The sequence below is a fragment of the Anarrhichthys ocellatus genome, unplaced genomic scaffold (genome assembly GCF_004355925.1).
Source record: "Anarrhichthys ocellatus isolate YVR2014 unplaced genomic scaffold, GSC_Weel_1.0 scaffold85, whole genome shotgun sequence".
NCBI lineage: Eukaryota > Metazoa > Chordata > Actinopteri > Perciformes > Anarhichadidae > Anarrhichthys > Anarrhichthys ocellatus.
This window is the reverse complement of record NW_022280115.1, coordinates 1,148,270-1,160,120: the sequence shown is the minus strand read 5'-3', so window position 1 is coordinate 1,160,120 and position 11,851 is coordinate 1,148,270. Positions and strand designations below refer to the sequence as shown.

At 41.0% G+C, this 11,851-nt stretch overlaps 1 protein-coding gene across 1 annotated transcript; it reads right to left on the bottom strand.

Moving 5' to 3' along the window:
• Positions 1-1,126: 1,126 nt before the first annotated feature.
• LOC116398564 (uncharacterized) lies at positions 1,127-8,161 on the bottom strand. The gene is made up of 6 exons (XM_031874969.1): positions 8,110-8,161; positions 4,694-4,968; positions 2,528-4,456; positions 2,345-2,440; positions 1,648-1,701; positions 1,127-1,245 (listed from the first exon to the last, which is right to left on the bottom strand). Exons 2-6 carry the CDS (start codon positions 4,959-4,961, stop codon positions 1,217-1,219), a joined length of 2,376 nt encoding a protein of 791 aa, XP_031730829.1. The 5' UTR covers positions 4,962-4,968; positions 8,110-8,161; the 3' UTR covers positions 1,127-1,216.
• Between the last annotated feature and the right edge of the window lie 3,690 nt (positions 8,162-11,851).

The following is an 11,851-nucleotide window of genomic DNA, read 5'->3' as shown; positions in this document are numbered from 1 at the left end:
TATTACATTATTCCGATGTTTCATGACTGTCCATTTGTTTGCTAATAACTTCATTGTTTTAAGTGCTTTTTAAAATAATTTAAAAGGCTAATTTATTTGAGTCCTAGGGGACTCAAGTCAAATGCACTCAGTTGCAGATTAAATAAGATTTATGGATAAAAATGTTTGCCATGGGTCCCAATTTACTAGCTGGAGGGTAGGGGCACTCTGTCCGACATTTTGGATGAGACTGACAGATTCCTCATGTGCTCAGTTTCCATTTTATACATCCTAAACGATTGCTTTTCTTCAGATGGCATTACATAAATGTTTTTAGAAATAAGTTAACATTTTGCTCTTCTGGTTGTTTCATACAGTCGTTTGTTCTTTCAGTAGGTTGTCCTTGCATGTTCATTTTGGTAGGATGGTTTAAGTTCGACAGAATAATCTGAATGTTAACTTTTTGTTTGTTTTAAATCAGAAGAAACTTACAACTAAAGCTACTAAAACAATTTAGAAGCTGTTTATAAGAAAAGTAGAATGGCGCTCTGAAAGCGTAGACAATGGGGCCTTCACGGGCATCTCGATAGTTCCATTTACCTGAGTTGATAAGTCGATCTTCAGACTTCATGAGCTTTAAATTGTAATGTGGAAACATGGACCCTACAAAGAAGAAGGTGTATTTTATACCAAACAGACTGCCGTCTGTTTACCGGTACTTTGCACCAGCACTGGATCTTTCACACTTGAGGGAGTCAGACTCTTAGAAAAGACCCCCAGTGTTAAGTATGAGTTTTGTTCAAGCTTGTTTCGTTCTTTTGGAATTCTAATTGACAGGTTTAATTTAATATAAACTCAGAAAGAGAACCTACTTTTTGAAAGTTAGGAGGTGCCCTTTAGGTAAAAGCAGAAATTCTCAGGAAACTAACTGGCAGAAAGGGAACTTGTCATTGAAGTTATTCTTTGAAGTTAGAAGGTGCCTTTTATGTACGAGCAGGAATTGTAATCATGAAAAAAGGAGAAAGGGAACCTTACTGTCACTGCATCAAGTAAAATGATTCCAAATGAACCCCAATCTGCTGCTAATAGTTTAAAAACCGTCAAACTTTGAATATGATGATATATACAAAACATTTATTGAAAAATAGTGAAAAATAAGGATTACATTTTTGATTTGAAATTCATTTTAAATATTAAATTGAATCTTTAAAACCAAGTGCTGTCTTGTAGCATGCAGTCAGTACCGCGAGTTCCTTCCATTTCCACCTGGAAGAAGCAAAAAAATAAATAAATAAATAAAAAAAAGTGTATTAGGCAAAGAAGGCCCACTTTCATCTCTTTCAGTCACTAAGATATTCTGCAGTCGAGTGAGTAGAACCATCTGTCCAATGTAATGAACTCTAGTAGCATTTTCCATTTTAGAATTAGAATTTAGAGGAATGACATGTCCTGTTGTAAAATTTGGTCATCTTTTAGCAATTTAGAGTTATGATCATTTGATGTGTGTGGATGTTTAGTCTGCGCTGAAATCCTAAACAGCGTTCCCACCAATCTACACAAACCAATCAGAGATTTGAATCTAGCCTTAAGACTGGAATGAAAGCCCCAGTTTTAAAACCTTATGATCACCCATCCTGACACACGAATGGATAACATTTAGATTCTCACCTTGGTGTTTCCCATAGTATCCATTGTAGGCTTCCTGCTGGCTGCTTTGCTTTTCTGTGGACATAAAGAGGTTTATAGAGTAAAATTTGTTCTCCCATCAGCTCGGTGTCCTATATGATAACACCATATTCTGTCAAAGTCTTATCAGTTTGTTTTTCTCTACCCTTTCTTACCGGTTTGAAGTGGGCGGGTTCAGTTGATGGAAAGAAAACATGTTATGTACTTATGTGAACTAGTGAGACATTTCAATCTAAATTTGATGTTTGGTCACTTGTCAGTCAAATGTCAAACTACAGTCCTGAAGTTGAAGTATATAATTTGAAAATGTAATTTCAGATGGTAGATTTTCTGGCTTTGGGAAAGAAAACACATGCATTTTTATTGTTAAATCTTGATAAAAAGGGTGGGCTTACATAGCCAATAGTCATTTTAATGCTCTGAATTTAGCCCCTTTAAGAACACATTCAAATGTTCAAGCCTTTTGGTACTTTGTTGGGATGAATTATTAAAACACAACAATTAAAAACAGTCTGGCCTTGTCAAACATGATTTACACACTCATACACCACATTCTAGAATTGATAGGACTCTTAAAATGGCGAAATTTGTTTTTAGTAAATAACCAAATTCAAATTCTGACCCGATGATGGAGGCTGTATTGGCTACACCCATTCTAGATCACTTGCTTTTGCTTTACCTTGACCCTTGTTCCTCCAGTGATTCTTCTTCTGGTTTTTCTGCATTTGTCCCTTCATGTTGAGTCCTTCAGCCTGGCCATTGATTGGCTTCTTATCTATAGGATAAGTAAACTTTAAAGCACTACACACATTTGTTTCTCAAGAGCAGCACACGTCTGTCATGGTTGAATTGAGACAATCACCTTTGTATTTAATATGATGCCTTCTGCTTGGTCCCATGCCACTTCCTGTCTCCTTGCAGTTACAATTCCACTCTTGTAATTCGGTGCACTGGACGCCACAGTCCACCAAACGTCCCTTTGATGGAGACACTTCAGCCGTCTTCAGGTCCGCTATCGGGGCACACAGTTGCTCGTTTCTCGGCTGGCTGACTCCATCCTCTGCCTCCATGTCCACTCCGTTCTGGAGAATCAGCTGGCCTGCAGAGGAGATTTTCTCGCCTGCCGCAGAGTTCAAGAGAAGAGTTTGTTCCTGCTCGGGAGAGCGAGGGCATTGCTCCTGCTGCTCATTTATAATGAGCAATTTCTGGTTTGGGCTTGGATTAGCCTCGGGTTCAGAAGATGTATTTCTATCCATGTCTTCTTCAGTGGCGGTAGATAAAACTATTTTGCGTGACAGCAGGTGAGTCGGGGAAGCGAAGGAATCCTTTTGTGAAGGACCCATGTTTTGGCATTGCTTTGGGCTCATTTCAGAAGCATCAATTTCACTCTCCGTTTCTGGTTTCTTTGGTGGACTTAGCTTCTCAGCGGGGGTACTGAAAATGAGCCAGCTGTCAGACATTAGAACAGAATCAGAGGAGGAATACCTGCGAGTATGTTTCCTTTCTTTACCAGCTTTGACAATTGGGTTGTTCTGGGTTGACAGTGCACCATTTTCAGCCTCATCCGTCATCTCAACGATTACTTGAGGCTCAAACATGCTGTTCTGCAAAAGCCACTCTTTAGTGGGGATAAAGGGTGCCAAAGATTCCACAGACCAAACAGACTCATTCATTTTTCTCTTCATCCGACCGCTATTGAATGACATTTGATAGGGAATGATGTCTGCAGTGTCTTCGAGTGGATTTGTCTCATTGCCATTTTCCTGTTCATCATCAGGGAGCTTATTGGAATTGTATAGTGAATACAGGCATTCATCTCTGTAGGGTGGGCCATGTCTAACAGAGCCAATCAATCCCATAGATTCGTTTTCTCTTCTGGACTCAGTCTTTCGCTCTATATGAGCTTCTCTCATTTTGAGAATCTTGAAAAGGGTTGCACTGTCCCTTGAGCTTAAGTTGCCTTCAGCATCATTAGCAAAAGCTCTGTCAGCCACCGCTGGACCCTTTGTAGTCTCAGTTGGACTCTGGTAAACAGATTGATCATGCTCTACTTCAGTTCCAATATCAATCTGAGGCAGCTTGTCTGCCATTGTTGCCTGTGGCGTGCCATCTCCCCAACTCATCAGAATGTCAGGAACAGAGATGCGTCTCTCTTGGACAACCACCTCCTCTTGTTGAGAAGAGCTACATACAGGAACCATACCATCTGCAGAACTCACTGACCACACATTGCAGTGAGCATCTCCACAAGGGTGAACATTCTCCTGATCGACATGGTCTTTGTGGCTCTGCTGCCCTTCTAGAGTTGCTCTGATACGCGCCTGGACAGTCTTCGTTCCCGTAGGCTGCAGGACGTCAAAGCAGTGTTTGACTGTGCTACTTGCGCTGGTCCTTTTAACCCGGTTGTCGTTTGCATCGCTGCCGGGTAAGGTATAGTTCTCAACTTCGGCAGAGCTTCGTTTTTCGGAGGTGGAGCTTGAGGGTGATGAAGAGTTCGAGGCGGTTGCACGCCCAGAATCTGTGCAGACGACTGGGCTTTCCTCACCGTAGTCGCCTACACCTCTCCGTGTGGGTTCTGTTTGGACCTCAGAGTTAACCGTTTCCCGAACAGGGCCCGTATAAGAGAGGTGGACTCTGCGGGCCTGGTTAGGGTTCTGGTAGGGTGCGCTGGGAGCGTAGACCTGGGGATGCAGCAAACGTCTGTAGTCGACTGGTTGAGGGTGGGGCAGAATGTAGGCTGGAGCCTCCATGTAGGGAGGAGGAGGGAAAGGGGGTATTACCATACCATAGCCTAGAGAGGTAGAAAAAAAATATAAAGGATTCGTCAAATTAACCGAGATGATGGTTCAAGTCCAATAAGCACTACCTTACAATATCAAAGTTTCTTACATTAAATAACATTTCAAGATCATCGTACAGGTCTTCATGTTATTGGCCACTACTTCTATCAAACAAACTATACCCAGTGGGAAAAGCCATTTTAGCTTTCACCTCAAATAAGGCAATAGAAAACCCCACAAAGACTCACCCATGCCTGGGAAGCCCGTAAAGGGGTTATAGGAGAAGGGCATGGGCCACTGGTATTGGAGGAAAGGGGGTGGGGGTTGAGCATGGATGTAGAAGACAGGCCGAGTAGGGACGTGGTGTTGGGGATGGGATGAAGGTCCTGGGTTTTGGCTGGTGCCGTGCAGTCCTGGGTCTTGCTGCATAGAGGTTGGTCCACCGCTGTGAGTGTGCGGGTTCCCTCCATTTGGTCCTGGATGAGCTGGCGGAGGTCGGTTGATAGTCGTTGCCATATTCAACCTACAGGAGGTGGAGGAAGAAGTATTTTAGACAGTTGTGCATCCACATCAATCATTTCCCAAAACAGCTGGCCACTGTAGATTTTAGAAAACAACTCAAACATGAGGAGATGGTGAAAGTGCTTTTTTAGGACCATTTCCAGCACTGGGTTATCACTCTACTGTAGAATTATGTCAGCATTTTTTTAAGCTACACATTACCCAAGAACAAAGCAGTGACTTTTCTGTGTACCCACTGATGACAAAGCCTGTACACCAATCTTCACATGTTGCTGCAGGAAAACTACAAAAGTAATGTAAGCAGACAGATCATGCCCTTCTTACACGTTCAGACCTCTATTTTGCATTTCTGCTACAAAAATATTAACAGGCTTTACTGTTCAAAAACCACTTTCATACCGTTTCTGAATCCTGTATTCACCCTCTGTGTGAATCCCTCTTTAAAGTGCAACTTCAACCCCAGATCTAAGCAAGCCTTTGCTGCAGTCAACATTACTGCTGGTGTATTCTAATGAGCCTGCATGTGACATAGGAAGGTGATCCAAATCAAAATTGCGTGTTGAAGCGCATACTTTCAGATCTTAGCAGCTCACAAAAAAATAAAAACTGACTGGGTTGTCTTAGTTCAGTTTGTGGGTTGGTAGACCCTCTATATGCCCAAATGTACACAAGCACTGAAAAAGTGAGTTTTTAAATGATGAGTCACCTTTTTAAGACAACCCATTCAATCTTTTGTGAGCTGCCTAGATCAGAAAAAATGTGATGATTCAACAAGCTAGTCAGATTTATCTCCTATTCTTTTGTCACAAGCACGCTCACAATTATCTTTGCAAAGGTGCACAATATTTATTTTCGCAAGCCAATCAAAGCAGACTGGACTTTTAAAGGAATTGGAGGTCTAGTGTGCAGGGTTTGGCAACATCTAGGTGAGGTTGCAGATTGCACCTAACTAAAACCTTTCCTGTGTGCCAAGCTGGTATGATAACTATGGCAGCTAAAAAAAACAAAACAGGAAAAAGGAGGGTCATTAAGGTAACAGAAACAGTTCTTAGTTTCAGGTCATTCTACACTCAAGAAAAATAATGAACAAATAGATTCCATTTCTGTCACTAGATGCTACACACCGTTTCTTTAAATAGACGGGCACTAAAAGAGTGTTTCAGACATTGGGTGACTACAGGTGTTTTAAGACAATGGCCCAATCCCAATGTCCCCCCCCTTACGGACTCACGGACTTTGAGGCGCGCTCCCACGAAGTCCGTGAGGGTTTAGGGCTGTCCCACTGTCAAATCATCGAGTGTTTGAGGCTCTCTGGCAGACATTTTGAGCCCTTTAGGAACCCTTTCCGCAAGTCAGCATGGTATGCTGACTTGCCCTAAGGGAATTACCCACAAATCATTGCAATGTGACGTTAAACACGGGGTAACCAGTGGACGCATGGAGACGTAAAAAAAAAAAAAAAAAAAAAAAAAAAAAAAAAAGTGTAAACAGAGAGGACAGCTCACATGTGTTCAGCCTGGAATATTACATTTACTCAGAAACATTAAGGGTTAAAGATGGAAGATGAAATTAACTTGAAATCAGAGAATATTTATTTATTCATCAAATATTTGATTTAGTCGTTGAAGCTGTTTTGACAAAACGAGTAAATAGATTATCTGAAGTTACCTCTCATCTTGTGAGGAAAGAGACTGAAGACGTTCACATCAGGGAGTACAAAGTATAAAATAATTACACACAATTATACATCATATTTCTTGTCATTTTCATGGTAACGTGATATGTCGCAGCAAAGTGCTGTCCCATTCATATTTACACCATCTCAAGCCAAATCCCAATGTCCCCCCCTAAACCCTGAACCCTCAAGGACTTACTGACGTCACCTGGTAAGTGGTTGAGTGTGAGAGACTGTGAGGGCTTGAGATGGTGTAAATATGAATGGGACAACACTTTGCTGCGACATATCACGTTACCATGAAAATGACAAGAAATGTGATGTATAATTGTGTGTAATTATTTTATACTTTGTACTCCCTGATGTGAACGTCTTCAGTCTCTTTCCTCACAAGATGAGAGGTAACTTCAGATAATCTATTTACTCGTTTTTGTCAAAACAGCTTCAATGACTAAATCAAATATTTGATGAATGAATGAATAAATAAATAAATAAATAAATATTCTGTTATTTCATGTTTATTTTTTCCATCTTTAACCCTTAATGCCTCTGAGTAAATGTAATACTCCAGGCTGAACACACGTGAGCCGTCCTCTTTGTTTACGTCTCCATGCGTCCACTGGTTACCCCGTGTTTAACGTCACATTGCAATGATTTGTGGGTAATTCCCTTAGGCCAAGTCAGCATACCATGCTGACTTACGGAAAGGGTTCATAAAGGGCTGAAAATGTCTGCAAGAGAGCCTCAAACACTCGATGATTTGACAGTGGGACATCCCTAAACCCTCACGGACTTCGTGGGAGCGCGCCTCAAAGTCCGTGAGTCCGTAAGGGGGGGGGGGGGGGGGGGGGAGGGGGGGGGGGACATTGGATTTGGCCTCAATCTCTCACACTCAACCACTTACCAGGTGACATCAGTAAGTCCTTGAGGGTTCAGGGTTTGAGGGTTTAGGGGGGACATTGGGATTGGGCCAGACAGTGTGAGAGGGGGAAAAAAGTGCTTTTTCCAACATGTCTTAGTTCAACACCAACATACAAGTATAAGCCTGAAAATGAGCATGATACGGCATCTTTAAATAGGACATTCCACGGCCTTTCATAACAATATCTTTAAACCGTCTGATGTGTTCTCACACCAAGCATAACAGAGGTTTATGACTTATGTACATAGTGTTAGTGGTTCTGTCTGACCTTCTTATGCCATTTTCCATTTAAATAAGTTCAAGTTTCTAAAGTCAAGCAGCATTCTGTACTTTAAGTGAATAAGTGAACCAAAACATTAACTTAAATAGCTTGAAGCGCTGATCTAAAGCGAGGAATAACAGTAAATTAAATATGAGGAATAACCGTAAATCAAGCATGACAAAATTCAACAAAAATCTCAAACCGAATACCACTTAACAGGGGAATCACAATTCCAAATCATTCATATGCATTTTGTTGTGATGAAAATGCCAAGTCACTTTACCTTGTTGCGAACTTAGATGTGAACCATATGGAGCAACGCAGTGTTTAATCATAAGCATCTGACACACCTGAGTTTAAGTAGCTGCTGATCAGTCAAGTGTGTGCACCATCAGCTAATTTGGAGCTCTGAGGCCACTCTGCAGCACTGGGGCCTCCTGCAGTTAGCTGTCACAACACTAGATAGAGCCAGACTCCCGTCACACAACAGAGGTCTCAGCTGGCTCTTCTCATTTCAATCACACGTTTGTCCGGATTACTTCAGTTTTTCCATCCCATAGCTCCTTCACCTCTTCATTAGATAGATATTTTCCTAAATCAGTAACTTCAATATACAATCAAGCACTAAGAGCACCTGTAGGTGACGGTTTATCTATTACCAACATGTCAAGCACTCATTTCATCATTGACAGGATTCTTCATGTGTAACATGGATACTATGGGTTGTTATTCTTTAACACACTTCATTTTGCATAACTAATGCCTTAAAAATGTGTTTTATTCATTTTTTTGTCCAGACAAGATAAACTTAGGAATTAACAGCAGCTCACCCGTCAGGACTTCATATCTAATGAGCTAATCTTTTTATTCCCAGTGGAGGTTTACAGTACAGTCTGGAGGTCTGGTGATGTCTAGTATGTTTGTGTTTGCTGTTTTATTTTAGTGTCAATGTTGGAACTGTAAACATATACAGAAGGAAAAGATCAGGAAATAAGGAAAAGACCTTCAGTTTGAACTTTGGTAACGACAGAAAAACAACCAAACTGTGGTACACAGGGTTAGAAAAAACACAGTATTGCCATTTTTATTAGCATATTAAATATAATAGTTTGGACCCCCTTTGTTAATGAGGGATGTGTAATGGCATCTTAAAGAGATCCTCAAGTCCTTCGTGTACTGGTTTCTGCAAGTCTCTAGTGATTAAGTTACATGTGATGTTAATGGGTGAGGCATGGATAGATGGAGCTTTCATACATGTAAGTATGATCCCCTCAGTACATCTGTATGGCTTTGAGAGGTGAGGGGATCGTGTCTGAGGTAAACACAGTAAACTGCAAACAGCACGACGCCTTTACTAACTTTTGTATCTCTGTGGAAGTGGGAGAAAGTGACATAAGATGTGAGGGTTCATGGTGCTTTTCGGTGTAATAAAGAAGTAGACAATATCACCCGATGTACCCCCTTAATTCATCTCCTGACCACTAGATGGCACTAAACCTGCTCAAAACACATGTATTGAATGGCTCTACATTACATTACATTACAGTCATTTAGCTTTTATCCAAAGCGACTTACAATTCAGATTCTATCACATTTCTACACAAAGAATTGGGGTTAAGTGTCTTTCTCAAGGACACATCGACATGGGACTAGCAGAGCTGATTGAAGGACGGCCCTGCTATCCACTGAGCCACAGTGGCCCCTCTAATATGCTCTTGTGTTGTGAACTATGACATTTCCTTTGAATTGCTGTATTCCTGAGATTTATTACACTAGAACCGTTTTATAGTCTACTTGCCAGTCTAAAGAGCCCTAGTGTTGGTGTTGGTGTTGGTGTTAGTGTTAGTTTATGCATCATAATCCTGCAGATGCTGAACTCATATTCTTATATCAATTTGACAGTAAATGTATTTTGTTGTTCGGGGGGGGGGGGCTTCTTCCCCCATCTTACTCTAATAGAAACACTGTGCAGATTGCTATTATATTTGCTGAACACCTCTGTCCTTCATAAAGCTGAAAAATGTAGCCTTGCAAACTCCAGAACCAGTATCTCTGCTGCCACCTTTAGGTCAGAATTACAACTTTGTATACAGTTTAGGCACCGTCTCATGACTGCTGGCAGTCAGGCTCAGATGTGATGAATCTATTGATTTTCACAATTCCAGGACCTTTCTTTCAATCACAGCCAGAACAAACCTTAGTCAAGTCCTCTTCAATTTGGATACATAAAAAGGATTTGTAGTTTATTACGAACGGGGTTTCATTTTCAAACCTGTGTATGCCTAATGTACCAAATGCTCACAAAGTGCTGAGATCTAGGAACACACTGGAGAAGTTTGACTGGTAAAGAAACGTGAGTAGATGGACGATAAGGGAACCAACATGTTAGTTTGAAAGAGAGTATGACGGGAACAGGGATCGTTAGCAACATTTTAGATGCGTTGTCTTTTATTTTGACCTCTCAATAGAGAAATTAAGATAATCTGAATATACTACAACCTGTTCAATGCTAAACAACAGGAAAGAAGACCAGCATTACAAAGGCTGTACCGGAATCAAACTTTAACTGTGTTTTACATCAGCCCCTCTGTACATTATCCTGTAGATAATGTTATCTCATCCTCATGCTAAATAATATTAAAATTGATCAACATTTGAAACCTCTCGCTCTCTTTTAGAGGATTACAGCTTGAGACAGAATCCCTGCAGTTAATGACAAGCAAATATCCAAAAGAGAAATGGATGAATACCTCATTCCTTTTCATCTTTTCATGACCTGATGACCTCATTTCCATCGTGGTAAAGAAAAAGTGACTCGAAAAGGACATAATTTCTTCATTATTTGGATCCACTGTGGAATAGGCCTAGTTGTTGTGTCGACATACAACTTAGACCAAGGATACATTACAATTGCTCCAGCTATCACACTGGAATGCCAAGCGCAGTGGCCTTCCCTTCACAAGTCAATCATTCCCTTCATATGGACCCACTGGAGTGCATTATCCTACTTGCACCATGTCCATTTACCACAAGGGAAGGTTCGAAAGTTCAATCCATGGTTAGGTTAGTGTATGAACCATAATGTTGCCATAAATACCCCTTGCACTGTTTCAAACAGTAGTAATTGAACTGCTGACTGGAAGTAAGTAAACAGTAAAACCCTCAGTAATGAGTGGAATAAAAGAAGTATACAGCAATGTTCATCCCACAGATTTGCTTCATACAAAGTGTTACGTGTTGTGTTTTCTCCCCTCCTGCCCTTCTTGCTTTCTCTCTCTCATGTTCCTAACAGGTGTCAATCAGTTGATTGGGTTCCACCTGTGGGGGCCGGTCGTGCTGCTCGGTGGGTTACACCAACTGCAGGCTGGCCAATCGGCAGAGGGGGAGCCAAAGATAAAAGCAGGAAGACTCAGGAGTTCAGGGGCTTCAATAAATGATAGACCCATAGCATTAACATCCCATGTAGGTAAGATAATGGAAAGAGTGATTACAGATAGATTAACATTTTATATGGAGTCCAGGGGAATGATAACACCTCATCAAAGTGGATTTCGGAAAGGTAGGGGAACTATGGACCCAATTATATGTTTAGAAACAGAAATGAAAAAGGCCCAGGTGTATAAGGAGTCAGTGATGGCTGTGTTCTTTGATGTGGAAAAGGCATATGATATGGTTTGGAGGGAGGGGTTATTGATTAAATTAAATATGATAGGAATAGGTGGCAGAACATATAATTGGATTAAAGATTTTTTAGTTAACAGATTCATTCAAGTTAGAATTGGGGCAGCACGATCTAGAAGATACCAGGTAGAGAATGGAACACCTCAGGGAAGTGTCATCAGTCCGATACTGTTCTCCATCGTGATAAATGATGTTGTTCTTCAAGTTCAGGGTGATATTGGGCGATCCCTATTTGCTGATGATGGAGCACTGTGGAAGAGGGGGAAGAACATAAATCATATTAAAGGGAAAGTACAGGAGGCTGTGAATGTGGTAGAAAGATGGTCTTATTCATGGCGATTCAA

Bases quoted from the DNA above. Each gene is read 5' to 3' on its own strand.
- LOC116398564 (XM_031874969.1), bottom strand. From the start codon at position 4,961: ATGGCAACGACTATCAACCGACCTCCGCCAGCTCATCCAGGACCAAAT. The intron at 4,457-4,693 runs GTGAGTCTTTGT...CTACCTCTCTAG, and splicing joins TACGGGCTTCCCAGGCATGG to GCTATGGTATGGTAATACCC. The intron at 1,246-1,647 runs GTGAGAATCTAA...TGCTTCTTCCAG, and splicing joins ATACTATGGGAAACACCAAG to GTGGAAATGGAAGGAACTCG.